Source organism: Oncorhynchus masou, chromosome 9, assembly GCF_036934945.1.
Source record: "Oncorhynchus masou masou isolate Uvic2021 chromosome 9, UVic_Omas_1.1, whole genome shotgun sequence".
NCBI classification, from domain to species: domain Eukaryota; kingdom Metazoa; phylum Chordata; class Actinopteri; order Salmoniformes; family Salmonidae; genus Oncorhynchus; species Oncorhynchus masou.
Window position 1 is genome coordinate 43,747,342 of NC_088220.1, and position 27,780 is coordinate 43,775,121.

The 27,780-nt window shown below is 43.7% G+C and overlaps 1 protein-coding gene across 3 annotated transcripts in view; it reads left to right on the plus strand.

Moving 5' to 3' along the window:
* LOC135546021 (LIM and calponin homology domains-containing protein 1-like) overlaps nt 1-27,780 on the plus strand; it is a 164,779-nt gene that overhangs the window by 115,381 nt on the left and 21,618 nt on the right. Inside the window, exons 8-10 of one of the 3 annotated variants that reach the window (XM_064974077.1) lie at nt 15,995-16,289; nt 24,138-24,569; nt 25,948-25,986. In XM_064974077.1, coding sequence (XP_064830149.1) covers nt 15,995-16,289; nt 24,138-24,569; nt 25,948-25,986 — 766 coding nt within the window. The remainder of the gene's footprint in view (nt 1-15,994; nt 16,290-24,137; nt 24,570-25,947; nt 25,987-27,780) is intronic. The other 2 variants (XM_064974078.1, XM_064974079.1) reach the window with 2 other exon arrangements.

Below are 27,780 nucleotides of genomic sequence, written 5' to 3' on the forward strand. Positions count from 1 at the left end.
CCATTTTGCACATACAGTATCATTGGGGAAGGTCACCATCAGCTGACGTGAAACTAGCTGTCCCTATCTGCACTTTTCAACCTCTCCCTGTCTCGTATCAATGAAATCATCTGGCAGGGTGTCTTCCAGCTCAGCCCAGCTCTGCTATTGACATCTGTACAAAGGCGGTTTGGTGTTGCGGCTGACTGTTAGAGTTGTTGCCATGGGTTACATCTCTTTGAAGGCCCTCTTGAAGAGACATGTGTTGAGAGAGAGAGAACATTGAAATCAGGCGGTGGAGAGAGGAGATGGCAGTCTTGACTGACAGGTTGCAACATATTTCAGGGGAGTCGTGTTTTACATGGCATCTCATCTGTTCCAGTCTTGAGTGGTGTTGCACAAGATGATGATACCTGGGACTGATACCTATTAGTCACAGTGGGTGTGAGTGTTTCTGCCTGTCATACTGTATAGGGGCACACTTAATCTTGTGCCTATATTTTTATGCACAAGCATGTGCACACAAACACACACACACACCAGTAATGATTGATATAGTTCTATAGTCCTACAGCACACACGGGGCTAACTGGAGCTGGTGGCTAAATTGAACCTTGGTTTTAGAGGTGGGGCAGGGAGGGTCCAAACCTAGTGGAGGGTCATCTAAAGGCCATTTCCTGCATTTCTACCCAATTGAACATGACCCATGGTCTTGTAGCAAAAATGGCCACAGTAATCAAGCTAGGTAAGAGATCCTTAAAAAATATATATTATTTGATTGTTAAGAGGCCAAACAAAGGTAATTCGATAATCAACAATGAACACGGTTACATGCACACAATAATACAATTATTGTGGATAGTCAGATTAATTAATAGTTTCTTTAAAACGTTGACATGCCTTGCATATAGAACGATTTCCCTGATAATCCTGTTTTACATGGACACATCTGAAATCAGGTTAGCCGATGGGACTTTTGATAAATGCACAAAATCGTCAATCAAATAAGCGTCCGACCACAGTGGACTGTAATTGTCTGCTCCCAACTCACACTCTCAAACACGTAGATCCTCTGAATGCAGCTGACTCTCCAGATCCCATTCACCTGAATTCTGATCACCTGTTCACACCTCTGTATGTCATGATCACACACTATTTAGTTCAGTTCATTGCACCCCATCATTGTGAGGTATTGTTTGTTTTGTGACACTTCTATTCAGAGCCCTGTTTTTCCCGTATTAGTCCTCCTGTGTAACATAGTTTTTGGCCATTCTCACTAACGACGCCTTTTTGCCTATTCCCTGCCTGTACTTCTGCCTATCGGATTTCCTTTCACCAAACTCTTGCCTGATCTCCCGGACGACATTACTAGCCTTTTCCCTGCCTGTACTGTTGCCTTTTTGGACCCCCTGTGTATGACTTTCTACCTGCCCCTGGACCCAGCTACCTGCCTCTTCCTGTGGTCCTTTATAAATAAACACCTGCTGCGCCCTGTGCTTGAAACCAGCTCTCTGTCTCCCATCGTATTACAGTGACCTTGTTATTTTTTTTAAGAAGGCAATTTGATTCTGAGTTCTGATGTAGAACGTTTGTGTGATAACTGTTTATAAGATGCATATTTCATTTCCCCCCTGCCCCCGAACTCACTTCACTCGCGCATTAGAGGGAGGCTTTTGGCACATGCCCATATCAAATACCACCACGTTGGAACGCTGATGAAGCCGTTCACATGTCCTAATAATTTCAAAGATTGCTCATAAAACCAGGTGTTTGTAATCTGCATGTGCTAAATTCGATTTTGACCTTACGCCAATTAAGATAGGCAGAGTAAGGCGTTTACATGACTAATGCCCTACTCAGCCTTCTGCCATAATCAGTTTAATATCGATTTATGAATTATTTCAACGTGCTCACTGTGTCGTACCTTGAATCAAATAGTCTAACAAATGAAAACTCTTATAAAAGCAAAGTACAAAGAATTGATATTTTGGGGTCTTTATGAAGACCTCTCTATCAAATATCATCTAACTTTATTAGAGAGACAATATTTATATATATATATATATATATATATATATATATATATATAGTTATTCAAAGATATCTTTTTCAGTCTCCGTTTTGTCATTTACCAAGAAAGTAATCTATGGGGTCAGAAGAGACATCAATGGTTCAGATTTGTTTCAAAAGCCACTGCCAATTTGAGTTAACTTAAGCCAACAATAACCAGAAAAACTAGGGGTGTGATACGGACAAGCTCACCATATTCAAAAGAACCCAAATCAGGTTGAAGTAACTTCAAATCAAGTATTTGATTTGGTCATGGAATAGCTCAAGTTAGCAGTGGCTTTTGAAACAAAACAAAACTATGGATGACAGTCTCTCTTGCCCCCGTAGACTTCTATCAGGGTACATGGAAAAACTGGAAGTCTATGAACAGGAGTGCTCAGAACAGGAGCTACACAGGTATTTATCTGAAGGAGGAGTTATTGACTGATTCGTGTGATTTAGGCTGCATTTTGTAATGACATTGGTCTGACACATTGGTCTGACAAGCACCTTTTAATTAGGGCTTTGATTGATAACCACTTTTTAGGAATGGTGAGAGCTAGAGACAAGGGGCAGACCTTTACAATGCTGAAGTAGCCTATAGTAAATTCCTCTAAAAATAATTTTCTGTGTTGTATTACTGCCTTATTAACACATATTTGTTTTAAGATAGTAACACCATGGACCATTTTGTTCTCTATTTTAGGGCACTTGGGGGTATCCGAAATGATTGTGTACAAATTAATTGATGAAACTTTTTAATCTGGCCTTAGAAATACTGTGACAATAAAATATGGCAAATCTGTTCATGCCAAAGTTCTGTCTGAATGAGAATGCCAGAGTGATTTAAAATGCATCAGAGAGGTGTTGGAAGGTTCAGGAAAGCAGAAGGAAGATCATCTGGATCATTGTGAATTTCATCTTTCTTAGAACAGGAAGATCAATTCTTTTCCCCCCCGAGTGCGGTTTTGTCACAGTCCCTTCTAACGAGTCCAGCGTGGCTTGTAGCCAATGTAGAGGGCAACAGAAAACATATATATGTTCCTGAGAGGATTACTTTTCAGGAATGGGGTCATTGTAGCTAATGGCCCAAACCATTCAAACGCTAGAGCCAAATTCATAGGATGAAAACAAATTCAACATGTCTCACCGGCTTTAGAAAAGCATTGGTTGCAAACAGCCTGACCTCCATCTCAAAGGCGGTCACATGGTCCTAAAACACACCTGTAATTGCTATACTGGCACCAGAGGAGCAAACAGCCTGACCTCCATCTCAAAGGCGGCCACATGGTCCTAAAACACACCTGTAATTGCTATACTGGCACCAGAGGAGCAAACAGCCTGACCTCCATCTCAAAGGCGGCCACATGGTCCTAAAACACACCTGTAATTGTTATACTGGCACCAGAGGAGCAAACAGCCTGACCTCCATCTCAAAGGCGGCCACATGGTCCTAAAACACACCTGTAATTGTTATACTGGCACCAGAGGAGCAAACAGCCTGACCTCCATCTCAAAGGCGGCCACATGGTCCTAAAACACACCTGAAATTGCTATACTGGCACCAGAGGAGCAAACAGCCTGACCTCCATCTCAAAGGCGGCCACATGGTCCTAAAACACACCTTTAATTGCTATACTGGCACCAGAGGAGCAAACAGCCTGACCTCCATCTCAAAGGCGGCCACATGGTCCTAAAACACACCTGTAATTGTTATACTGGCACCAGAGGAGCAAACAGCCTGACCTCCATCTCAAAGGCGGCCACATGGTCCTAAAACACACCTGAAATTGCTATACTGGCACCAGAGGAGCAAACAGCCTGACCTCCATCTCAAAGGCGGCCACATGGTCCTAAAACACACCTGAAATTGCTATACTGGCACCAGAGGAGCAAACAGCCTGACCTCCATCTCAAAGGCGGCCACATGGTCCTAAAACACACCTGTAATTGCTATACTGGCACCAGAGGAGCAAACAGCATGACCTCCATCTCAAAGGCGGTCACATGGTCCTAAAACACACCTGTAATTGCTATACTGGCACCAGAGGAGCAAACAGCCTGACCTCCATCTCAAAGGCGGCCACATGGTCCTAAAACACACCTGTAATTGTTATACTGGCACCAGAGGAGCAAACAGCCTGACCTCCATCTCAAAGGCGGCCACATGGTCCTAAAACACACCTGAAATTGCCATACTGGCACCAGAGGAGCAAACAGCCTGACCTCCATCTCAAAGGCGGCCACATGGTCCTAAAACACACCTGTAATTGCTATACTGGCACCAGAGGAGCAAACAGCATGACCTCCATCTCAAAGGCGGCCACATGGTCCTAAAACACACCTGTAATTGTTATACTGGCACCAGAGGAGCAAACAGCCTGACCTCCATCTCAAAGGCGGTCACATGGTCCTAAAACACACCTGTAATTGCTATACTGGCACCAGAGGAGCAAACAGCTTGCTGCTGAGGACCATCTTCTGTATAGCAGCTGCAACATATCTATCAATGCCATCCCAACAGAGGAACTCGCTCCATCAAACACAACAGAGGAAAAATATATGATATGAATGTTTTATGTGTTTTCCAGGCATGGATAGAGAAGCCAGGAAAACTCTTGTGCCCAGTATTTTAAAGCCCTATGATTGATTGTCCTACCAGGGCATTTTAAAAACCTGATTGTTCAAGGGGGACTGAGCCAAGAGTGAGGCCTAACCGTAACCGCACCATCCTGTCCAGAGTGACTCTAGCCTGCTTTCGTCTTTTAATATACATATGTGCACACAAACACACACACACACAGATTTTTTTTGAGCTGCCAGTCCATCTTTGACCTTTGCAGCTCAATTATGTTTCAAGTTGTTATTGTCATGTTGCACGAGTACAGTGAAACACCTTTCTTGCTTGATTTTTTTCCCCCAACAATGCAGTACTCTGTATCAGTCAGTCGTACTATAACAAATCAAATAAAAAGTCAACTGGAGCGGAAACATACAAGAAATCGAAATAAGAACAACACGGAAATGTAAGTAAGCTATATGTAGGGTCAGATCCAGGATCAGTAGCTATATACAGGTTCAGTTCCAGGGTCAGTTCCAGGGTCAGTAGCTATATACAGGGCCAGATCCAGGATCAGTAGCTATATACAGGTTCAGTTCCAGGGTCAGTAGCTATATACAGGGTCAGATCCAGGATCAGTAGCTATATACAGGTTCAGTTCCAGGGTCAGTTCCAGGGTCAGTAGCAATATACAGGGTCAGGTACAGGGTCAGTAGCTATATACAGGGTCAGTTCCAGGGTCAGTAGCTATATACAGGGTCAGGTACAGGGTCACTAGCTATATACAGGGTCAGTTCCAGGGTCAGTAGCTATATACAGGGTCAGTTCCAGGGTCAGTAGCTATATATAGGGTCAGTTCCCTGGGTTAGTGCCAATACCATATTTACACTAGAGTGGTAGGGTTAGATATGTATAGGGGTAAAGTGATTAGGCATCAGGATATACAGTATGATGAACAGAGTAGCAGCAGCGTATATTGTGTGTAAAACGTGTGTAAAATGTGTGTAAACTGTGCATAGAAAAAAATGAAATAGAAGGGTCAACGCAGATAGCCTATGTAGCCATTTTGTTAAACTCTTTAGCAGTCTTATGGCTCAGGGATAGAAGCTGTTCAGGAGCCTGTTGGTGTCAGACTTGATGCTCCAGGTACTGCTTGCTATGCGGAAGCAGAGAGAACAGTCTATGGCTTGGGTGTCTTTGTGCGATTTCCGACCTTCCTGTCCCACCACCTGATATAGAGGTCTTCGATGACAGGGAACTCGGCCCCAGTGATGTACTGGGCTGTCCGTACCACCCTCTGTAGCGCCATGGGATCGCGGGCGGTGCAGTTACCATACCAAGCAGTGATGCAGCCAGTCAAGATGCTCTCAATTGGTGCAGCTGTCACGTCCTGACCTTAGAGCTTTTTATGTCTCTATTTTGGTTTGGTCAGGGTGTGATTTGGGTGGGCATTCTATGTTCCTTTTTCTATGTTTTTGTATTTCTTTGTTTTGGCCGGGTATGGTTCTCAATCAGGGACAGCTGTCTATCGTTGTCTCTGATTGGGAACCATACTTAGGTAGCTTTTTCCCCACAGGGTTTTTGTGGGTAGTTAATTACTGTTTAGTGTTTTGCACCTTTCAGGACTGTTTCGGTTATTTGTTATTTTGTTATAGTGTTCAGTTTTAATAAAGAAAGCATGAACACTTACCACGCTGCGCTTTGGTCCGATGATTCCTCTTCTTCAGACGATGAATACCGTTACAGCAGCTGTATAACTTTTTGAGGATTTGAGGACCCATTCCAAAACTTTTCAGCCTCTGGAGGTGGAAGAGGCACTGTCGCTTGTCACCTAAATCCCTCACAAACCTTTACAGATGCACAATTGAAAGCATCCTGTTGGGCTGTATCACCGCCTGGTATGGCAACTGCACTGCCCACAACTGCAGGGCTCTCCAGAGGGTCTGCACAATGCATCACCGGGGGCAAACTACCTGCCCTCCAGGAAAAAGTCATCAAGGACAACAACCACCCGAACCAATTCCTGTTCACCCCGCTATCATCCAGAAGGTGCATCAAACCTGGGACCGAGAGACTGAAAAACAGCTTCTATCTCAAGGCCATCAGACTTTTAAATAGCCATCACTAGCACAGAGAGGCTGCTGCCTATATACACAGACTAGAAATCATTGGCCACTTTAATAAATGGAACACTATTCACTTTAATAATGTCACTTTAATAATGTTTACATATCTTGCATTACTAATCTCACATGTATATACTGTATTCTATACTTCTATACTTCTTAATTCCTTTCCTTTACTTAGATTTGTGTGTATTGGGTATATATTGTGACATTGTTACATATTACTTGTTAGATATTGCTGCACTGTCGGAACTAAAACCGCAAGCATTTCGCGACACCCGCAATAACATCTGCTAAACACATGTATGTGACCAATAGGATTTGATTTGATTTTTAAGTCCTTAGTGATTTGGACACTGAGGAACTTAAAGCTCTCTCACCGCTCCACTGTAGCCCCATTGATGTGGATGGGGGCCTGTTTCCTGTAGTCCATGATCAGCTCCTTGGTCTTACTGGCATTGGGGGAGAGGTTGTTGTTCTGGCACCACACTGCCAGGTCACTGAGCTCCTCCCTGTAGGCTGTCTCATCATCGCCGGTGATCAGGCCAACCATCGTCGTGTCGTCAACAAACTTAATGACGGTGTTGGAGTCGCGCGTGGGCCACACAGTCGTGGGTGAACAGGGAGTGCAGGATGGGACCACATCCCCTGTGGGGCCCACGTGTTGTGGGTCAGCATGGCATAGGTAATGTTGCCCACCCTCACCACCTGGGGTCGGCCCATTGGAAAGTCCAGGATCCAGTTGCAGAGGGAGGTGTTCAGTCCCAGGGTCCCATGGTTGGAGGGGACTATGGTGATGAACAGTGGGCTGTATCGTCAATGAACAGCATTCTCACTACGCTCTATTTCTCTCTTTTCTCACAATTCCTGACGCACTTATTGCTGGGCCAAACAACTATCTGTTTTTCACTGTATTATACTATATTACACGGTGTGTGTGTTTAGGTGTGGGTGTTTAGGTGTGGGTGTTTAGGTGTGTGTGTTTAGGTGTGGGTGTTTAGGTGTGGGTGTTTAGGTGTGTGTGTTTAGGTGTGGGTGTTTAGGTGTGGGTGTTTAGGTGTGGGTGTTTAGGTGTGGGTGTTTAGGTGTGTGTGTGTTTAGGTGTGTGTGTTTAGGCGTGGGTGTTTAGGCGTGGGTGTTTAGGCGTGTGTGTTTAGGCGTGGGTGTTTAGGCGTGGGTGTTTAGGCGTGGGTGTTTAGGCGTGGGTGTTTAGGCGTGTGTGTTTAGGCGTGGGTGTTTAGGCGTGGGTGTTTAGGCGTGGGTGTTTAGGCGTGGGTGTTTAGGCGTGTGTGTTTAGGCGTGTGTGTTTAGGCGTGGGTGTTTAGGCGTGGGTGTTTAGGCGTGGGTGTTTAGGCGTGGGTGTTTAGGCGTGTGTGTTTAGGCGTGGGTGTTTAAGCGTGGGTGTTTAGGCGTGTGTGTTGAGGCGTGTGTGTTTAGGTGTGGGTGTTTAGGTGTGGGTGTTTAGGTGTGGGTGTTTAGGCGTGGGTGTTTAGGCGTGGGTGTTTAGGCGTGGGTGTTTAGGCGTGTGTGTTTAGGCGTGGGTGTTGAGGCGTGTGTGTTTAGGTATGGGTGTTTAGGTGTGGGTGTTTAGGTGTGTGTGTTTAGGTGTGTGTGTTTAGGTGTGGGTGTTTAGGTGTGGGTGTTGAGGTGTGGGTGTTGAGGTGTGGGTGTTTAGGTGTGTGTGTTTAGGTGTGTGTGTTTAGGTGTGGGTGTTTAGGTGTGGGTGTTTAGGTGTGTGTGTTTAGGTGTGTGTGTTTAGGTGTGTGTGTTTAGGTGTGTGTGTTGAGGTGTGTGTGTTGAGGTGTGGGTGTTTAGGTGGGGGTGTTGCTCGTGCTCATCCTTGCATTACCGGACAAGGGATGCAATGCATCCACCGTGTTTGCAAATGTCGAGTGTTTCATATGATGCCGTGAGAAAAGTCTAATGTCGGAAAAAACTGTAAAGAATAGTTACTCACTGCGTCGAAGACACGAATGGAGTCTGGATCATAGCTTGGCTGAATCAGAAGTCACTTTATAATGTCATTCCAGTCATAGAAAGACGTTGAGTAGCACCACACAGTGTATTGCAGCGCAGCCTTTTCACTTTTACCGGAGGCTTGTAAAAGGTTACGACGTTCGTCAACAAATGTATGTTTGGGCTGACATTCTGTCAAAACGAATTGCAACAGATGGGACAGGAGCCCTTCCTGTCTAGGGCCAGGGTGTGTTATTGTTTGGAAGGAACTGGAAGTGTGGAGGAAAAGGTTGTGTCTATGGGTGAAAGTGATTAGAGCTGGAGAGGTTGATGTTTGGTTTGCTATTGGTTTGTAGGGAAAGTTGGGTGGTTGATGTTTGGTCTGCTATTGTTGTTGCTAAAGGCTGAGTGGTTGATATTGAGTTTATAGGGAAGCATTGAGAAGTCAATGTTTGGTTTGCTATTGGATTGTAATAAAACGTTAAGTAGTTGGTGATTGTTTACTATTGGTTTATAGGGAAACATTCATTGATTGATGCTGGGTTTTCTATGTAGGTTAACATTGAGTGGTTTTGGCTAAATTAATTTAGTGAGGCCAGCTGTACATTAAAATGTGTTTCACTATCCATGCCATGGTGCCTCGTGTCCAGACCATCTCCAGCCCTGGGCTCATCTAACTCTGACTCTAGAACAGTTCCAAGAGGCCCACACACTAGATCTGAGAACAGCTGAGCAGACCAGAGATCTGCCAATGATACAAGGTTTCATTACACCAAGAAGAAAGGCTCCAAATGATCACTGTTTACACAAAATAGCTACACCAAACTAGTTTTTCATGGTCCAGGGCTTTCTTATGCTGCTACCGCCAATTCAGCTCTCACACTCACTCTGTAAGTTCACTTAGTCCATCCCAAAAATAATTAGAGGACACAAGGGATTTTAATTTAATCTCCAAAAGGAATTTGATATCGACAGCCCTCTTTTGTTAGAGTAATGTAGATCAGCACACATTGTGGATAAATATACATCTTTGTGCTACCGTACTCTATCCCTATTCTAGTCTTCCCTTCCCTATTATTTTCTTCCCTCTTCTCTTCCCTCTCTTTTCTGCTAAAGCCGCTCCATCCACAGTCAACAACTATGGAGCTGAGTACAGTGGGTTATGTGATGTCATTGAAATGTGTTTTATTTGTAATCACGTGGCATGATGTCATTGAAATGTGTTCTATTTGTAATCACGTGCCAAGGAACTTCATAGACACACAGCAGTGTTTTAACATATGTGGAACCATGATATCATACACACAGAATGGAGGGAGAGGTTGGGGGGGGGGGTTTGCACGGGGAGGCTTTCATGGTTGAGGAGCAGCTCCCGGGGAACTGTGCGGGGGATCTTGGATGGTCGGTGGCCTGGCGGTTGGGAGCTTGGCCTGGAGGCCGATAGGTTGCTGGTTCGGTCCCAGTTTTGACTTGGTGGGAGATCATTCGATGTGCCCTTGGGAGGGGTGCTTGCCCCTGGTTGCTCCTGTAGCTCGCTCTGGATGGGAGTCTGCTAGATGACTGAATGTAATGTAAATGTTGAGCGTCTTCGCTGCAGGTAGATTTCTATGTTTTAATATTCAATAAAAATACATATTTTTTTGAAACACCTAGTTATTTTGTTGCTTTAACAAAGACATTTCTGAAGATATTTTTTATATTTATCTGATTAGTGATGCATTTACATCTGTCCCTCATATGCAAACAATTTACCCCTTTAAAATAATTAAAATAATGACCTCGTTTGGGTCTCCTGAACAGCATGGCGGGAAAGGAAGTTAGTCTGTCTTTATGGTCAGTTTATAATGGTTTTATCTTTGACTGAGGTGGTCCAGCTCAACACGTCAACTCTGTTCCCTCAATTAATGTTAGCAAAGATTTGATTTGTTAGGTGTGGAAGATATGTATAATTCCTCATTTAATTTACACCATGTGGTCCAATGCTCTTCACCACATGAGGAGAAATGGCTGATCTTCACCTTCACCTGTTATCCAGCCTACATAATACCCCATCATGTCAAAGTGGAACTTTGTTTTTCAAGAAAAAAATCTAATTAATAAAAATATGAAAAGCTTAAATGTCTTGAGTCAATAAGTATTTAACCCCTTTCTTATGGCAAGCCTAAATAAGTTCAGGAGTAAAAATGTGCTTAACAAGTCACATAATATGTTGCATGGACTCACTCTGTGTGCAGTAATAGTGTTCAACATGAGCGTTGCAAAATGGAGCATTGCAAAATGGAGTGATAGCCTTCCTTCTTCAAGATCCCTTTAACTCTGTACAAATCTCCCACCAAAAGCACCCCCAGACCATCACATTGCCCCCACCATGCTTGACAGACGGTGTCAAGCACTTCTCCAGCATCTTTCAATTTTTTCTGCATCTCACGAATGTTCTTCTTTGTGATCCTAACACCTCAAGCTTTATTTATTTATTTAAAACTTTTTTTATTGAATATCCAAAACATACAATATACTTGCAGTGAAGCCGCCCAACAACGACATCATACCAGTCATCCAACAGACTCCCATTCAGAGTGACACACAGAAGCATCCACGGTCAATGCCCTGCTCAAGGGCACTTTGACAGATCTCTCACCATGCCAAAAAATGTGAACATGAGTGTTGCAAAATATACCCCCCCCCCCCCCCCCCACACACACACACACACACACACACACAGTTCCCCAATAGCTGTCCCTCAACCATTCGAGACCCCTCCCACAGTCCCCCCCAAAAATAAAAAATAAATGGAATTCATTCCATTCCCCACCCCCAAGAACCCCCCAATGCACCAACAACGAAGAGGATGAACTGAAGGGAATTAGCTTTGTTTTTCTTTTCTAATGATCAATTAGCCTTTTAAAATTATATACTCGGATTAGCTAACACAACGTGCTATTGGAACACAGGAGTGATGGTTGCTGATAATGGGCTTCAATACGCCTATGTAGATATTCCATTAAAAATCTGCCGTTTCAAGCTACAATAATCATTTACAACATTAACAATGTCTTCACTGTATTTCTGATCAATTTGATGATATTTTAATGGACAAAAAAACTAGCGTTTCTTTCAAAAACAAGGGAATCTCTAAGTGACCCCAAACTTTTGAAAGGTCGGGTAAGTTCAAGGGATTTTAGCCTGAGATGGGAAAAACTGTTTTTCCGCATGCCCGACGTGTTTTAAAGTTAATTTCTTAAAGGTTTGCTTGTCCAAATTGCACACACAACGACCCTGATACACACAAACTCACACAAACACACTCACACCAGCACATGCTTTAGTACTAACATGTGTGACCCCATGGTATAATACAGAAAGATAAAGAAACACGGGAACCTACAGTATTGAGATTCAGGTATGGCGTTGACCCATTGTCCAAGATTTCTCATACAGGTCTTTACACACACATGCACACAGTGGTCTAAGGCACTGTATCTCAGTGTAAGTCGCGTCACTGCAGCCCCTGGTTTGAAACCAGGCTGTATCACATCCGGCCATGACTGGGAGTCCCATAGGGCAGCACAGAATTAGCCCAAGCGTCCTCTGGGTTTGGCCGGGGTAAGCCGTCATTGTAAATAAGAATTTGTTCTTAACTGGATTGCCTAGCTAATTAACGTTACAAGGTTCTGTGGGTGTCACCGAATAGATTGACACCCTATTACATTGCTTCACATTCCAACCTTGTTTGACATTATATAGTCTAAATATGGCATGATTCCGCCAATTGTAACCTTTGGCATCACTTTCAAGGTACTTTTATTTTGAAGGCAAACCGCAAATTCCATTATTGTGCCTAATCCTTATTGTGGCTAGCTTCACAACACATAACCCGTTCTGGTCGAGCATCACTAGCCAGATGAAGCTAGCTGGCTGCTTATAACGTTAGCTTTGGGCAACAGGATTAAGTAGCTGACTAGCTATATATTTTCATGAACTGAATTTCAATAGGCGAGCAACAAGTGGCTACCTAGCTAATACTTACTCACAAGGATTCCTAAATCATTGCTAAGAATAATGAAAAGGACTGCAGTTTCTGCTGGTCATTGTTTTCAGGCTGGTTGTTTTGGTGCTAGCTAGGTACAAAGCTAAAGCTAGCTAGCGACCCCAGAAGTTGCGGTCGAACAAATAATGCTTTATTACCAACGCAGTATTGCAAACACATCGTTTATGGCCGGTGTTTGCTTGTTTGCAGACTTTTTTTACAACACTGACTGTGCTACTGATAGCAGTGGTGGCGCTTAGCTTGCACGTGCAAATTCAGAACTCACAACATTCTTTAATAGAACTGTTATTTGACGTGTCAAATTAAAAGCTTATTTAACGGGTCGGATAGTGTTATTTGGCCTGTCAGTTATTTGACGTGTATCTATTTTGACACTTAAAGACCCAAACACCATTCCATAGTTTGTTGGTCGTGAAGCTAATAGCAGTGCCGCTATTACTGTGGAACTCCAGTAGAGTAACATCTGAATAATAACGCACCTGGTAGTGTGTACTGGTGCTCGACCAGTCGGCGAAAGCCAACATCACTCACAACAGATTGTCAGGGGCAATGAATTCCATTATCTTGCCGTTGATGATTTTCGCCTTTGAGTTGTCTTGTTGAAATGTTCTTACTCGTTCATTTGACTGCTCGACTTGTTGACTGCTCGATCCACACAGCAGACATTGTGGGCCAGGTTAGGACTGTTGTGTTGCACATGTAGCGCAATATGTTACGTGGCGTCATTAGGTCATGTACCTACATGATATAGGTATGCACGTCAGCTTTGACATCGGTTTGCACATCGGCGTTATACATCGGCGTTATACGTTACACATCGGCGATACCGATGATGGCATTTTTAGCTAATATCGAACGATTCCGATATGTTCACCGATATATCATGCATCCCTACTTTACAGTGTATGGTACCATGGTGCACACATGTTAACAGTAGACCACATGTCAGTCAATATGGGCTGCATGCATGAGTGGCACCTGCTTCAGTTGAAGCAGTTGAATGCTCAAACCCCTCTACTTTAGAATCAATGGTCAGTTTGAAGCAGAAGTAGCTTGAGGCCTCTTTCTAGCCTTGATCCTACCATAAAGTCAATCTTTGCATCACAAATGGCACCCAATAGTACATTACTTTTGACCAGGATCCATAAGGCTCTCGTCAAAAATAGTGCACTATGTAATGGGAATAGAGTGCAATTTGGGAAGCAGAAATCTCTACACACTTAGAAAAAAGGGTTCCAAAAGGGTTATTTGGTTTTCCCCATAGGATAACCCTTTTTGTTTCCAGGTAGAACCCTTTTGGGTTCCATGTAGAACCCTCTGTGGAAATAGTTCTACATTGAACCCAAAAAGCTTTTTTCTGGAACCAAAAAGGTTTCTTCAAAGGGTTCTCCTATGGGGACAGCCGAAGAACCCTTTTAGGTTCTAGATAGACTTAAACTCTTAGAAGTTCTACGTGAACTGGTTGACTCTAGAAGATTCAGTCTCAGCAACAGTGAATGTGACAAACAGAGGAGATTGTGTGCTTGACCTAACCTATCTCACAGAGTGTACGTGGTACTGTGCTCTTTAGGGAAGGGTGGGATACTAGGAACACATGTGGTGAACATCTTGGGTAGGAATCTACGTGGTGGAGCAGGGGGGAGACCTTGAGGGATGCGCTTCAGCATGACCAGGTGTTACTGCCGACAGAAAAGGCTGATATTGTGGCAAACATTTTCATCAAATGCATTCTTTTCAACCGCGCGGTGCAATTAAGTGCCTTTGAGTTCGCGAAAGAGTAAACTCTTAAAGATGATTGATATTGTATTCGCTGTCTAATGCCCTTCAAATACTGGTATTCCAACAATTTTCGGTTGATTTATGGTTGCAAGAGCAATGCTAAAGTATCTGCCTTAGCCCATAAAAAGTTTTCTGTACATTTTGTTTGAGAAAACCCGGTAAGGTGCATAGGTGGTTAAAACGTTACTTCACTGCTAGACCGGCAAGTCACATTATCATCTAGGCCATGTCCTGGGGGACTCCTGAATGTTCTTTCATTCTGATTCTTGTGGTTTATTTCCTGTTATACAGTCTATGGCTATTTCAGACTCAGAGCTCTTAAAGGGACAATCTAGAAGATGTCTTGCTGTTCAATTGTCCATTTTAGTGAGGATATATAACCATGAGGATGTTTCTAGCTTACCTGTGGACTACTTTCAGTAACATCTGTCCAATTTCAGAGGTCAGTGATTGGATAGCATAATTGAAATGAAAACCAATGAAAGTGGCCCGATTGTGAAACACTAGCTAGTTTCCATCCAATTTGAGACAGAAAATTAGAAAAATTAATTCATGTTAATTCTTGTTTCCATCGAAACTGACTTTATGTACACTACGTGATGACGTGGTGCACATAACAAACAATTTTGCGCCAAAGTTATCATGTACTGATTAAAAAAAAACAAATTCAATGCGTTTCCATTGCATTTTCCATTCTATCAATGGGTTTGTCACACAAACTGTTGCAATAAATGGCAAATGTGTGCATGCTCTCTAAACAACAGTTCGCTTATTAAGTTGACAGGTTAGGTGAGATGGATAAGAACAAGATCATTCTTATTTGTTCGTTGGCAGCATGATCATCATGTCACTAGCATACAAATGAAGACCCTCAATATTTATTGGAAAGTACTTTTTGCTTTCTGTGTTTCTCCCCCCTCTTCTCTCTTGTTTCTCTTTTTGCTTTCTGTGTTGTCTCTCTCTCCCCCTCTTTCTCTCTTGTTTCTCTTTTTGCTTTCTGTGTTGTCTCTCTCTCCCCCCTCTTCTCTCTTGTTTCTCTTTTTGCTTTCTGTGTTGTCTCTCTCTCCCTCCTCTTTCTCTCTTGTTTCTCTTTTTGCTTTCTGTGTTGTCTCTCTCCCCCCTCTTTCTCTCTTGTTTTTCTTTTTGCTTTCTGTGTTGTCTCTCTCTCCCCCCTCTTTCTCTCTTGTTTCTCTTTTTGCTTTCTGTGTTGTCTCCATCCCCCCTCTTCTCTCTTGTTTCTCTTTTTGCTTTCTGTGTTGTCTCTCTCTCCCCCCTCTTTCTCTCTTGTTTCTCTTTTTGCTTTCTGTGTTGTCTCTCTCTCTCCCCTCTTTCTCTCTTGTTTCTCTTTTTTTCTTTCTCTTTATTTTCTTTCTCTCTCTCTCGCACGCACTCTCTCACGGGGGTGGGCCAAGGTTTCATGGTGGTTTTAAGCAAATGAGAAGGTCTCAATGAAGACGGATCAAAAGTCAAAGTCTCTCCCTCTCTTGCACCCACCAGGCCGCGGCAGCGACTCAGAGTCCGACGTCGGACCCCACGGGGGCAGGAAGCTGCCGGACGTGCGCAAGGATGACATGCTGGCACGGCGGACCTCGGTGAGCGAGCCCAGAGTGATGGTGCCCTTCAACCAGTACCTGCCCAACAAGAGCAATGCCAGTGGCTACATGCCCACACCGCTACGCCGGAAGAGGGGCGACCGTGAGGGTCGGGAGGAGGACGGTGGCCGAGTGGGCGGGGGTGGCCGCAAGAGCTGGAGTACCGCCACCTCACCCATAGGAAGCAATAGACCCTTCAGGTGAGCATTGGTGATGCAGTTGTAGTAGTGGTATAAGTGATAGATTGAATGTTGTGGGAGTAGTAGGCTCTGTCCCAATATCCACAAGCAATGTATTGGATTCTAAGTGGAATGCTAGTATGGATATTGGATCATAGCCATGGTGTAATTTGTTAAATGTGTTATTGGCACTCTTTCCTCTGTGGGGAACTTTAACTGACCTGTAACACCTGCTACACTTTGTCAGAACAATATAGACAGATCCAAGCCAATAGATAGTGTGAGGGGTTATTTCAATAGCAGTAGAAGGTCATCACTATATATATGCTGGTTATAAATATTTGTCATACAGTATATTGAGGAAGTATTGTTCACTAAAGTGCTAACTGTTTTCAATCAATCCAAACGTTAGCCCAAAATGTTCACGCTAACAGCACTTTCTTTGGTACCATCGAGACAAAGCAAACTCGCTTATTCTTTATTTTCTAGAAGTGTCTAGCTTCTATACGTATCATCGATATGTTGTTTCTTCCACCAGCCCTGACACAGCACTTTAAAAACAGCTACCTCCAGCCAATTTTCCTTCATATTATAATTCCCCCATTGCACAAGGGAGGCTGGGAATGTCCTGTCTGATGTGGAACACGCATGTTTAAGAAAAGGACAAATAAAATAGAAAGTGTATAGTGGTGGCATGAAGGGATGGGCTGATGGAGACCAGATGTGTGTTTGGATTGGCCGAGACTGAAGCACTAAGAGAAAAGCCAGCAACTGGCGAGGCATTTGCTATTCAGACACAAATAGGTAACTACTAAAATGTGTGACAGATTTTTGCTACTATATGACTCTGTTGACAGAGTATTGAGGTTTTCATGAAACAAACATCTGTCTTGTTCCACTCATCTTGTAATATTTCAGTGGATGGCAAAAAAAATATGTGTGTGTGTGCACACGTTTGTGCGCGTGCTTGTGTGTGTGTGCACACGTTTGTGTGCATGCTTGTGTGTGTGTGCACACGTTTGTGTGCGTGCTTGTGTGTGTGTGCGTGCACATATGTGCATAAGCTTGCATTGTGCACACACACTTGTACAGTCAAACATTTGGACACACCTACTCTTTCAAATGTTTTTTATTTATTTGTACTATTTTCGACATTGTAGGATAATAGTGTAGACATAAACTATGAAATAACACATATGGAATCATGTAGTAACCAAAAAAGTGTTTAAAAAATCGAAATATATTTTATATTTGAGATTCTTCAAAATAGACACCCTTTGCCTTGAGGACAGCTTTGCACACTCTTAGCATTCTCTCAATCAGCTTGATGAGGTAGTCACCTGGAATGCCTTTCAATTAACCGGTGTGCCTTGTTAATAGTTCATTTGTGGAATTTATTTCCTTCTTAATGCATTTGAGCCAATCAGTTGTGTTGTGACAAGGTACGGGTAGTATACAGAAGAACCCTATTTGGTAAAAGACCAAGTCCTTATTATGGCAAGAACAGAACAAATAAGCAAAGAGAAACGACAGTCCCTCATTACTTTAAGACATGAAGGTCAATCAATCCACAACATTTCAAGAACTTTGAAAGTTTCTTCAAGTGCAGTTGCAAAAACCATCAAGGGCTATGATGAAACTGGCTCACATGAGGACCGCCACAGGAAAGGAAGACCCTGAGTTACCTCTGCTGCAGAGGATAAGTTCATTAGAGTTACCAGCCTCAGATAGCAGCCCAAATAAATGCTTCACAGAGTTCAAGTAACAGACACATCTCAACATCAACTGTTCAGAGGAGACTGCATGAAACAGGCCTTCATGGTTGAATTGCTGCAAAGATCCACCACTAAAGGACACCAATAATAAGAAGATACTTGCATGGGCCAAGAAACACGAACAATGGACATTAAACCGGTGGATATCTGTCCTTTAGACTGATGAGTCCAAATTTGAGATTTTGGGTTCCAACCGCCTTGACTTTGAGACGCAGAGTAGGTGAATGGATGATCTCTGCATGTGTGGTTCCCACCTTGAAGCATGGAGGAGGTGTGATGGCAGGGGGGTGCCAGTGATTTATTTAGAATTCAAGGCACACTTAACCAGCATGGCAACCACAGCATTCTGCAGCGATACGCCATCTGGTTTGTGCTTAGTGGGACTATCATTTGTTTTTTAAGGACAATGACCCAGCACACCTCCAGGCTGTGAAAGGGCTATTTGACCAAGAAGGAGAGTGATGGAGTGCTGCATCAGATGACCTGGCCTCCACAATCATCTGACCTCAACCCAATTGAGATGGTTTGGCATGAGTTGGACTGCAGAGTGAAGGAAAAGCAGCCAACAAGTGCCCAGCACCAAGTGCTCAGCTTCTTCAGCACTGTTGGAAAACATTGCAGGTGAAGCTGGTTGAGAGAATGCCAAGAGTGTACAAAGCTGTCATCAAGGCAAAGGGTAGCTACTTTGAAGAATCTGAAATATAAAATATATTTGGATTTGTTTACCACTTTTTTGGTTACCTTCATTATTCCATATGTGTTATTTCATAGTTTTGATGTCTTCACTATTATTCTACAATGTAAAAAATACACACAAAAAAAAACCTTGATTGAGTAGTTGTGTCCAAACTTTTGACTGGTATTGTACGTACGAGTGTGTGTATGTGTGTGCGTGTGCATGTGTGTGTGTATTTATTTACGCTAGACATCACCTACTAAATTGGCTTGGTTTGATATTAATCTCATTAGTTTAAACCTGACTTTTGCCATAACACCTACACACCACTCTCACACCGATGATACAGGCTTCTCAATAAGGAGGAGGGATGACCTTCTTCAAGCCCGGAAGCATTCAGCAGAAATCATCTTTCCTCTACGTGTGTGTGTGTCTTTCTGTGCAAGGTTGAAATTGGAAAGAGTTAAACCTGTCAGTGGAAGTGAATAAGGCGTGTGTGTGTGTGTGTGTGTGTGTGTGTGTGTGTGTGTGTGTGTGTGTGTGTGTGTGTGTGTGTGTGTGTGTGTGTGTGTGTGTGTGTGTGTGTGTGTGTGTGTGTGTGTGTGTGTGTGTGTGTGTGTGTGTGTGTGTGTGTGCGCGCGTCGGTTCACATAAGTCTAAACCTGCATGTGGGTGTTTAAGGTCACACCATACCTATCTGTGTACGTCCATGACTACTATATGTGTCCATTTGTCAGTGTATTCTTGTGCGAGTGTGTATTTGTGCTTGCGCTTGCATGACATCATGAGATTGGCCTGAGCTTCTTACTGAGGTCACCGGGTCCCTGACTGACCAATACCAACCAGTACATTATCCTTCGTTCAGCTGGGGTTCTGCTTTTCAGTGACTGTTCAAATGATTTGATATTGTGTCATTATCACGTGTGATCTTTGTTTTTGTTTTCTTCTTTCTTTGCTCCTCCTTTTCCCCCTTTCACACCGGGCATGTTTCCATTGGTGTGTTGGGGTTCCTATTTACTACTCCCATTGTCCTTGTCCACATGACCACACTCTGTGTCTGGGGTTTGTGGTAACGGCTGTGTGTTTCACGTATGTGTTGTGGCTTTGGTTTGTGCTGTGTTGTGTCGTACCACCTGTGTCGTGGTTGCATGTTGGTGTTGTTGGGATTGCCCCTTGTGTGCGTGCGTGCGTGCGTGTGTGTGTGTATGTGTATAACAGTCCGACTGAACTCCCCACCCTAGAAGTACCCCCAGTTGTAGCCGCTATAGAGTCCCCATTCCCCAAGCTCCAAGCCCAACCCCTTCCCAAACCACAGAATCAGTCAGAAGAAGAACACAGGAATGAGGAAGAAGAAGAGGAAGAAATGGAGGGGAGGAAAGAGGAGGAAGGGAAGCTGTCTCCGGCATGCACTTGGAGGCAGGAGTGGAAGGAGAGGGAGGAGGAATATGAACGTCACCCCTACAACCCCCCTCAACGCTCACAGACCCCCACACTCACCGACGGGGAGACGGCTATACACCTGACTGGGACTGCTGAGCAAAGGTGCCGATCACAGTATGCCCTAACCCCTGAAGCCTAAATCCTACCCCCTCAACCCAAAAATCCCCAGACAAGAGACTTTCCCGTAAAGATGCTATTGGCTCATCAAGCCACGGTTCCAATGACCCCAACTTAATGAAACCTTTGCCCCAATCTTAGAACATTTTAAAGCTCACACTGTTTTGGTGAGGACACCTTTAAACATGCCCTTGCAGACACTTAAGGTCTTTTGCAGACAACTATTTACACAAACTCTGAGGGATTCAGTAAACCGTTTCGTAAGAGTTTAACTTTGCCTGTTATTTTTTGACACAGACATGACGGATGCTCATTTGGGCCCATTTGTGAGTTGAATTTGGATCCACTCTATGGATATGTCTGCTTTCTCTGGCCTCACTGATATCTGAAAACCTGGCTTGTCACTATTTTGGCTGACTAACGACACTCTAAAGTGGAAATATGACTTGTGTATAGGGCATGTTCCAAGTCTTGTGTCTTAAATGGCATCCTATTTCTGATATAGTGCAGTACAAGGCTCTGGTCAAAAGTAGTGCACTATATAGGGAGCATGGTGCCATTTAGAACACACAAAAATAGTTATTCTGGGGATGTCCGAGGAGCTTTCCAACCATAAGCTTTGCTGTGGTGCACTGCTTTTGTTGGTGTTGGACACACACCTGCCCTCTCGTTCCATGTGAAAACCAATCTCAGACGTTCGTGGTTTCGATGTTTGCCAGGAGTCTGCTGTTTGCGATGTTTGTGGTCTTCTTTATTTTGGATGAGTCTCCCTATGTGTTTCTGGCAGATCTATTGACATACACTAACTGGTCAAAGGTTTTAGAACACCTACTCATTCAAGGGTTTTTCTTTATTTTTACTATTGTAGAATAATAGTGAAGTCATCAAAACTATGAAATAACATGTATGGAATCATGTAGTAACCAAAAAAAGTGTTAATCAAATCAAAATATATTTTATATTTGAGATTCTTCAAATAGCCACCCTTTGCCTTGGTCACAGCTTTGCACACTCTTGGCATTCTCTCAACCAGTTTCGTGATGTAGTCACCTGGAATGCATTTCAATTAACAGGTGTGCCTTGTCAAAAGTTCATTTGTGGAAAGTAATGAAGGAATATATATATATATATACTGCTCAAAAAAATAAAGGGAACACTTAAACAACACAATGTAACTCCAAGTCAATCATACTTCTGTGAAATCAAACTTTCCACTTAGGAAGCAACACTGATTGACAATAAATTTCACATGCTGTTGTGCAAATAGAATAGACAACATGGGGAAATTATAGGCAATTAGCAAGACAACCCAAATAAAGGAGTGGTTCTGCAGGTGGTGACCACAGACCACTTCTCAGTTCCTATGCTTCCTGGCTGATGTTTTGGTCACTTTTGAATGCTGGCGGTGCTTTCACTCTAGTGGTAGCATGAGACGGAGTCTACAACCCACACAAGTGGCTCAGGTAGTGCAGCTCATCCAGGATGGCACATCAATGCAAGCTGTGGCAAGAAGGTTTGCTGTGTCTGTCAGCGTAGTGTCCAGAGCATGGAGGTGCTACCAGGAGGCAGGCCAGTACATCAGGAGACGTGGAGGAGGCCGTAGGAGGGCAACAACCCAGCAACAGGACCGCTACCTCCGCCTTTGTGCAAGGAGGAGCAGAAGGAGCACTGCCAGAGCCCTGCAAAATGACCTCCAGCAGGCCACAAATGTGCATGTGTCTGCTCAAACGGTCAGAAACAGACTCCATGAGGGTGGTAATGAGGGCCCGACGTCCACAGGTGGGGGTTGTGCTTACAGCCCAACACCGTGCAGGACGTTTGGCATTTGCCAGAGAACACCAAGATTGGCAAATTCGCCACTGGCGCCCTGTGCTCTTCACAGATGAAAGCAGGTTCACACTGAGCACATGTGACAGACATGACAGAGTCTGGAGACGCCGTGGAGAACGTTCTGCTGCCTGCAACAACCTCCAGCATGACCGGTTTGGCGGTGGGTCAGTCATGGTGTGGGGTGGCATTTCTTTGGGGGGCCGCACAGCCCTCCATGTGCTCGCCAGAGGTAGCCTGATTGCCATTAGGTACCGAGATGAGATCCTCAGACCCCTTGTGAGACCATATGCTGGTGCGGTTGGCCCTGGGTTCCTCCTAATGCAAGACAATGCTAGACCATATGTGGCTGGAGTGTGTCAGCAGTTCCTGCAAGAGGAAGGCATTGATGCTATGGACTGGCCCGCCCGTTCCCCAGACCTGAATCCAATTGAGCACATCTGGGACATCATGTCTCGCTCCATCCACCAACGCCACGTTGCACCACAGACTGTCCAGGAGTTGGCGGATGCTTTAGTCCAGGTCTGGGAGGAGATCCCTCAGGAGACCATCCGCCACCTCATCAGGAGCATGCCCAGGTGTTGTAGGGAGGTCATACAGGCACGTGGAGGCCACACACACTACTGAGCCTCATTTTGACTTGTTTTAAGGACATTACATCAAAGTTGGATCAGCCTGTAGTGTGGTTTCTACTTTAATTTTGAGTGTGACTCCAAATCCAGACCTCCATGGGGTTGATAAATTTGATTTCCATTGATAATTTGTGTGTGATTTTGTTGTCAGCACATTTAACTATGTAAAGAAAAAAGTATTTAATAAGAATATTTCATTCATTCAGATCTAGGATGTGTTATTTTAGTGTTCCCTTTATTTTTTTGAGCAGTGTATATTACAAATATATATACTACTTGGAGAAAAAAAAATATATATAGGGGATTGGAAATTATGCAGACCGTTACATTAATAGAAGCCACAATCTACTTGAAATATTAAAGCTGAACCACCCCCTAATTTTTTATTTTTTAAGGACTGTTCTATAGATTACATTTCGTGAAAATCCCCCAAATCATGGTGTTTTTGGCCTGGGTTTCGTGAGTAATCACTCATGTGGTCCTTAGAATGTATCTTTGGGGTTTACCAGAGCAGCTTAGATATAGTCAATACTGTTTTTTTCTGCTTTCGTTCACAAACCTATGTTCCACATCTAATGTCTCACTGGGCGAAAACTGTTTGAATCAACATTGTTTCCTCGTCATTTTCACCCAACTTTGAACCTAAATCCAATGACATGGTGCCATTTTTTGTTGATTTCACGTTGAATCGAGGTTGGCAACTTATGTTGGCAACTCAACCAAATGTAAATCAAAACTAGATGTTGAACTGACATCTGTGTCCAGTGGGGTGAGTTCCGAGACAATGCCAAGGTCTTTATATTATGACCAGGGATAGGCATGGTTAATCGAATATCCGGATATCTAAGCAATATCTTTGATTACTTGAGTGCATGTTCAGTTGTGGAGAGAAATAAATGGCAGGCCTGTTTTGACAATGCTTTGTTATAAATTAAATTACACAATCCTTGTGACATTGTTACCTACAAGAATATACAATGACATTTGCAATACTTAATTTGATTAAACAAACTTTGAATGTACTGTGTTGAGGTACTGCTGCACATTTAGAGCTCTGGTCTGCCCTGACATCGGTATGCTATTTTCCCCACTTCAGATATCAATTACAGATACACACCAAACAGAGTTTCCACAAAACCTGACACAGATCAATGCAAAACACTCACCAGAAAACCTTTTTGTAACAGAATCAGTTCTATCATGGCGAAAATCAGATATCTCTTTCACTGTTCTTTTTAGCCAAAAACTAAGGAGAAAAGCAACATTCTGCTGTTTTAAAATAACTTTGAATATCCAGATATCCCCAAAAATGTAATGATATTATTTGAATAGTGAAATAATGTCAAATGGCCTTCCTTAATTACAACCTTGGTCAATGCTAACCAAACCACTCTCTCAGCAGTACCCCCGCCCACTCATGCTCCGAGGAACTATACCGCCTGTCGTCCCTGACAACCAGCCCCATGACGACCTCCATCGTCGTGACGAGCCCCCCCAGCGCCGGGGCCAACCCGGAAACAACCAGGAAGTTCCCTCCCCCTCCCATGATGGACAGGGAAGAGGCAGGTCCAAAGAAGGCAGGGTTGGCTATATCCCTGGCGACAGACACTGGGAGGAACAACGACATGTGGGCTCGCCACGCCCTTACCTCGCCAAAACACAGCAGCACTACCGTTCCAAGCCAGTTCCTGCCCGTTCCTGCAGCCAGGTTAACCACCACACTGATGGTCGCCTGCCAGGGTCGCATGGGCAAGTCGGAGGTTGAAGGTCGCGAGGGCGACAAACCAGCGGTGGCGAGACGTCCATCTTGGCTTGACGATGACCTCCAGCCAAAGTGAGCCTGTCGTCCATCGACTAGGATTGAGTGACCAATACGAAATTCTCTGTTGTCTAAGAGAGGAGCATCACACCTTAATGACCATAACTTATTGGGTTTCTCCCGACCTACACAGATCAGAACTACATTACCCATGATCTTTCAGAAGACATTTAGAAATCCTGCTTCGTAAGCATGCGGCCGTGACCTCGAGCAGTGATGCACACCTCTGGATGGCATATGTGAAGATTGCATGACCTTTCGCAAGTGGCAGAATTAGATCATTTCAGCTGCTTTGACCCGAGCAGGCTAAGGAAAGAGTTTAAAGTCTGAATGAAGTGTGTTGCTTTTGGATGCATGGAAGCTAATACTTTCTTTTTAGTATTTGATTTGTTCATTCGGGTTTTTATATTTTTGAGCATGTGAGCAAGACATGACGGTGACCTGTCATAGATGTGACCTTTTAATAACCTTGCATGAAGACCTCTGACATTGACCTTTTCCAAAACACACTGTTTGAAGCAACTCCCTCAAAAACGACATTGGTAGTAGTAGAAAATGTATTTTCGCTCTCTGTATGGCAGACATGACAAATATATACAGCCCATTAAACAATATATTTGCTTTCCATTTCATAAGACCTCTCTTCACTGGGTCTCCTGCTTTCTTGTGGCCAGTCTTAATAGGACCACAAGCCACATTTTCACTCACACCCTTCCCAACATCAGAAATCCAGCTTTAAAAGCTCTCTGTGACCCTAGAACTTAATCCCAAACCCGGATAGCCCAAACCGCCTATTTGGGTATCGTGGTCGCAAAAGTTGACGAACCCCAGCTTTGAAGATGGGTTATGAGCAGGCTAATAAAAGATGCATGCTTTGATTGATAGTTTTGTTTTAGACTGCGCCGTGAGATCATTTCCATCTGCGCCACACAATATGCTGTAGAGGCCTATATTAGTGCAGTGAATTCAGTGGTTTTTCTCCCAAGTACTCAGCTGGCTGTATTTTTGACTAGAGCGCCACCTTGTGTTCAAATGGACACTTTTTATTAACTTGGATCCGCAGATCTTGTTGTCTTAAATGTTTTGCCATTTAAGACAGCAATTACTGACTTTTAAATAACACTAAACCTACAGTATCTCATTAAGCATGCACGATCGTTTTCTAAGAACTCATACTGTTGTCAACGGTAACCCACACAAGTACATTAAGCCTAGAGGTGTTTTTAACACGTCCCCTATATTCCATCATACTTTTTTTTGTTATACTATTCTCATGTCTGCATATATTGCATTGTGTAGTTGTGGGCTCGTGTCTGTATATATTGCATTGTGTTGTAATTGTGTGTTTGTTCATTGGTGTTTGTGCTCTTTCTCCATGTCTCTGCTTTCGTAGATTCAGTCACAGAGCTGCTAGTGTATCAGATGACCCAGAGTAAGTGGTTCTTTGTTACCCATCGGAAACACATGCCTGCCCTGCTAAACCACACCTGCTTAGTATGCACAGATCCCTAGAACGCAACCTCTAGACATTTCTAGTAGATCTGTAAGGAGCTGATAGGTTTAAGCAATATGGTGGAAACTCTGACCTTACTGGACTTGTAACCATATTGCACCCATCCGATCCGTTCAGATGTACGAGAAGTGGAGCGGGACTAGCGGTTGACTTTCAAATGTGATTCTAACCAGCTTCGCAGTTATCTGCGTGCCTCACGCTCGCAAACACAAAAGCAAGCGTTGGAACTCAAGACGTGCCTCACCGAGTCACTTTGTCTCTTCTATCCTTTAAGGGTCTAATGTGGAATGGGATGTGCCTCTATCGCTCCCCTATGTCTTGTGGAGAGCTCATAGTCTCAAAAACCCGACTCTAGGCAACAGCAGTGACTAGGGTCCGGTTTCAGTGACGGACTCTTTTGGCGACTTCGCTAAGGGTAAAAAAAAAAAAGACAGACAACTTCAGACAGACAACTCTCCCCCAAAAAAATCACAAAGCAGACATGCCAGAACATTACGATTTGAAACCAAAGTTTTGCAGGCAAAACCTTTGCAGTGGATTTAGTTAAGGTAGTTGATGCAAACGAGCCACTTTTGAAATGCACTCACTAAATACAACCTCCTTGATCTCCATCCTGCTAGTTACTATTTTGTATTTTATTCAAGTGGGTAAGGTAGTGACATAGGCAGAGGACTTAGGTCCTCTATGCCAACCTGACGTACTGTTACGTACAGACGTGTGAAGTGGGAACATTAGGAAATGGTGGGAGGCAACATGGATGTCTAGAGAGACGAGAGAGCTCACCATATGATGCATGTCGCATACACTCACACATAAGGACATGGACCATCACTGTAACGCCACTGTATGAGGCTCTCACTGTGGTTCTCAAAATAAGACCTGGGTCAAATACTTGCAGAGTATGACTTTGATGCTCTGTGCTATTCTGTATAGATAGGCTTCTATACTGTGTATACAATGAGCACCAATAGTATTGGGGCAGTGAACATTTTTGTTGTTGTTTTGTCTCTCTATCCAGCACTTTGGATTTGAAATGATACAATGAAATTACAGCACTTTTTGTACATAGCTACCCCATTTTAGGGGACCAAAAGTATTGGGACAAATTCACTTATGTGCATTAAAGTAGTAAAAAGTTAGGTATTTGGTCCCATATTCGCAATGACTATGTACACTGCTCAAAAAAATAAAGGGAACACTAAAATAACACATCCTAGATCTGAATGAATGAAATATTCTTATTAAATAATTTTTTCTTTACATAGTTGAATGTGCTGACAACAAAATCACATGAAAATGTATCAACCCATGGAGGTCTGGATTTGGAGTCACACTCAACATTAAAGTGGAAAACCACACTACAGGCTGATCCAACTTTGATGTAATGTCCTTAAAACAAGTCAAAATGAGGCTCAGTAGTGTGTGTGGCCTCCACGTGCCTGTATGACCTCCCTACAACACCTGGGCATGCTCCTGATGAGGTGGCGGATGGTCTCCTGAGGGATCTCCTCCCAGACCTGGACTAAAGCATCCGCCAACTCCTGGACAGTCTGTGGTGCAACATGGCGTTGGTGGATGGAGCGAGACATGATGTCCCAGATGTGCTCAATTGGATTCAGGTCTGGGGAACGGGCGGGCCAGTCCATAGCATCAATGCCTTCCTCTTGCAGGAACTGCTGACACACTCCAGCCACATGAGGTCTAGCATTGTCT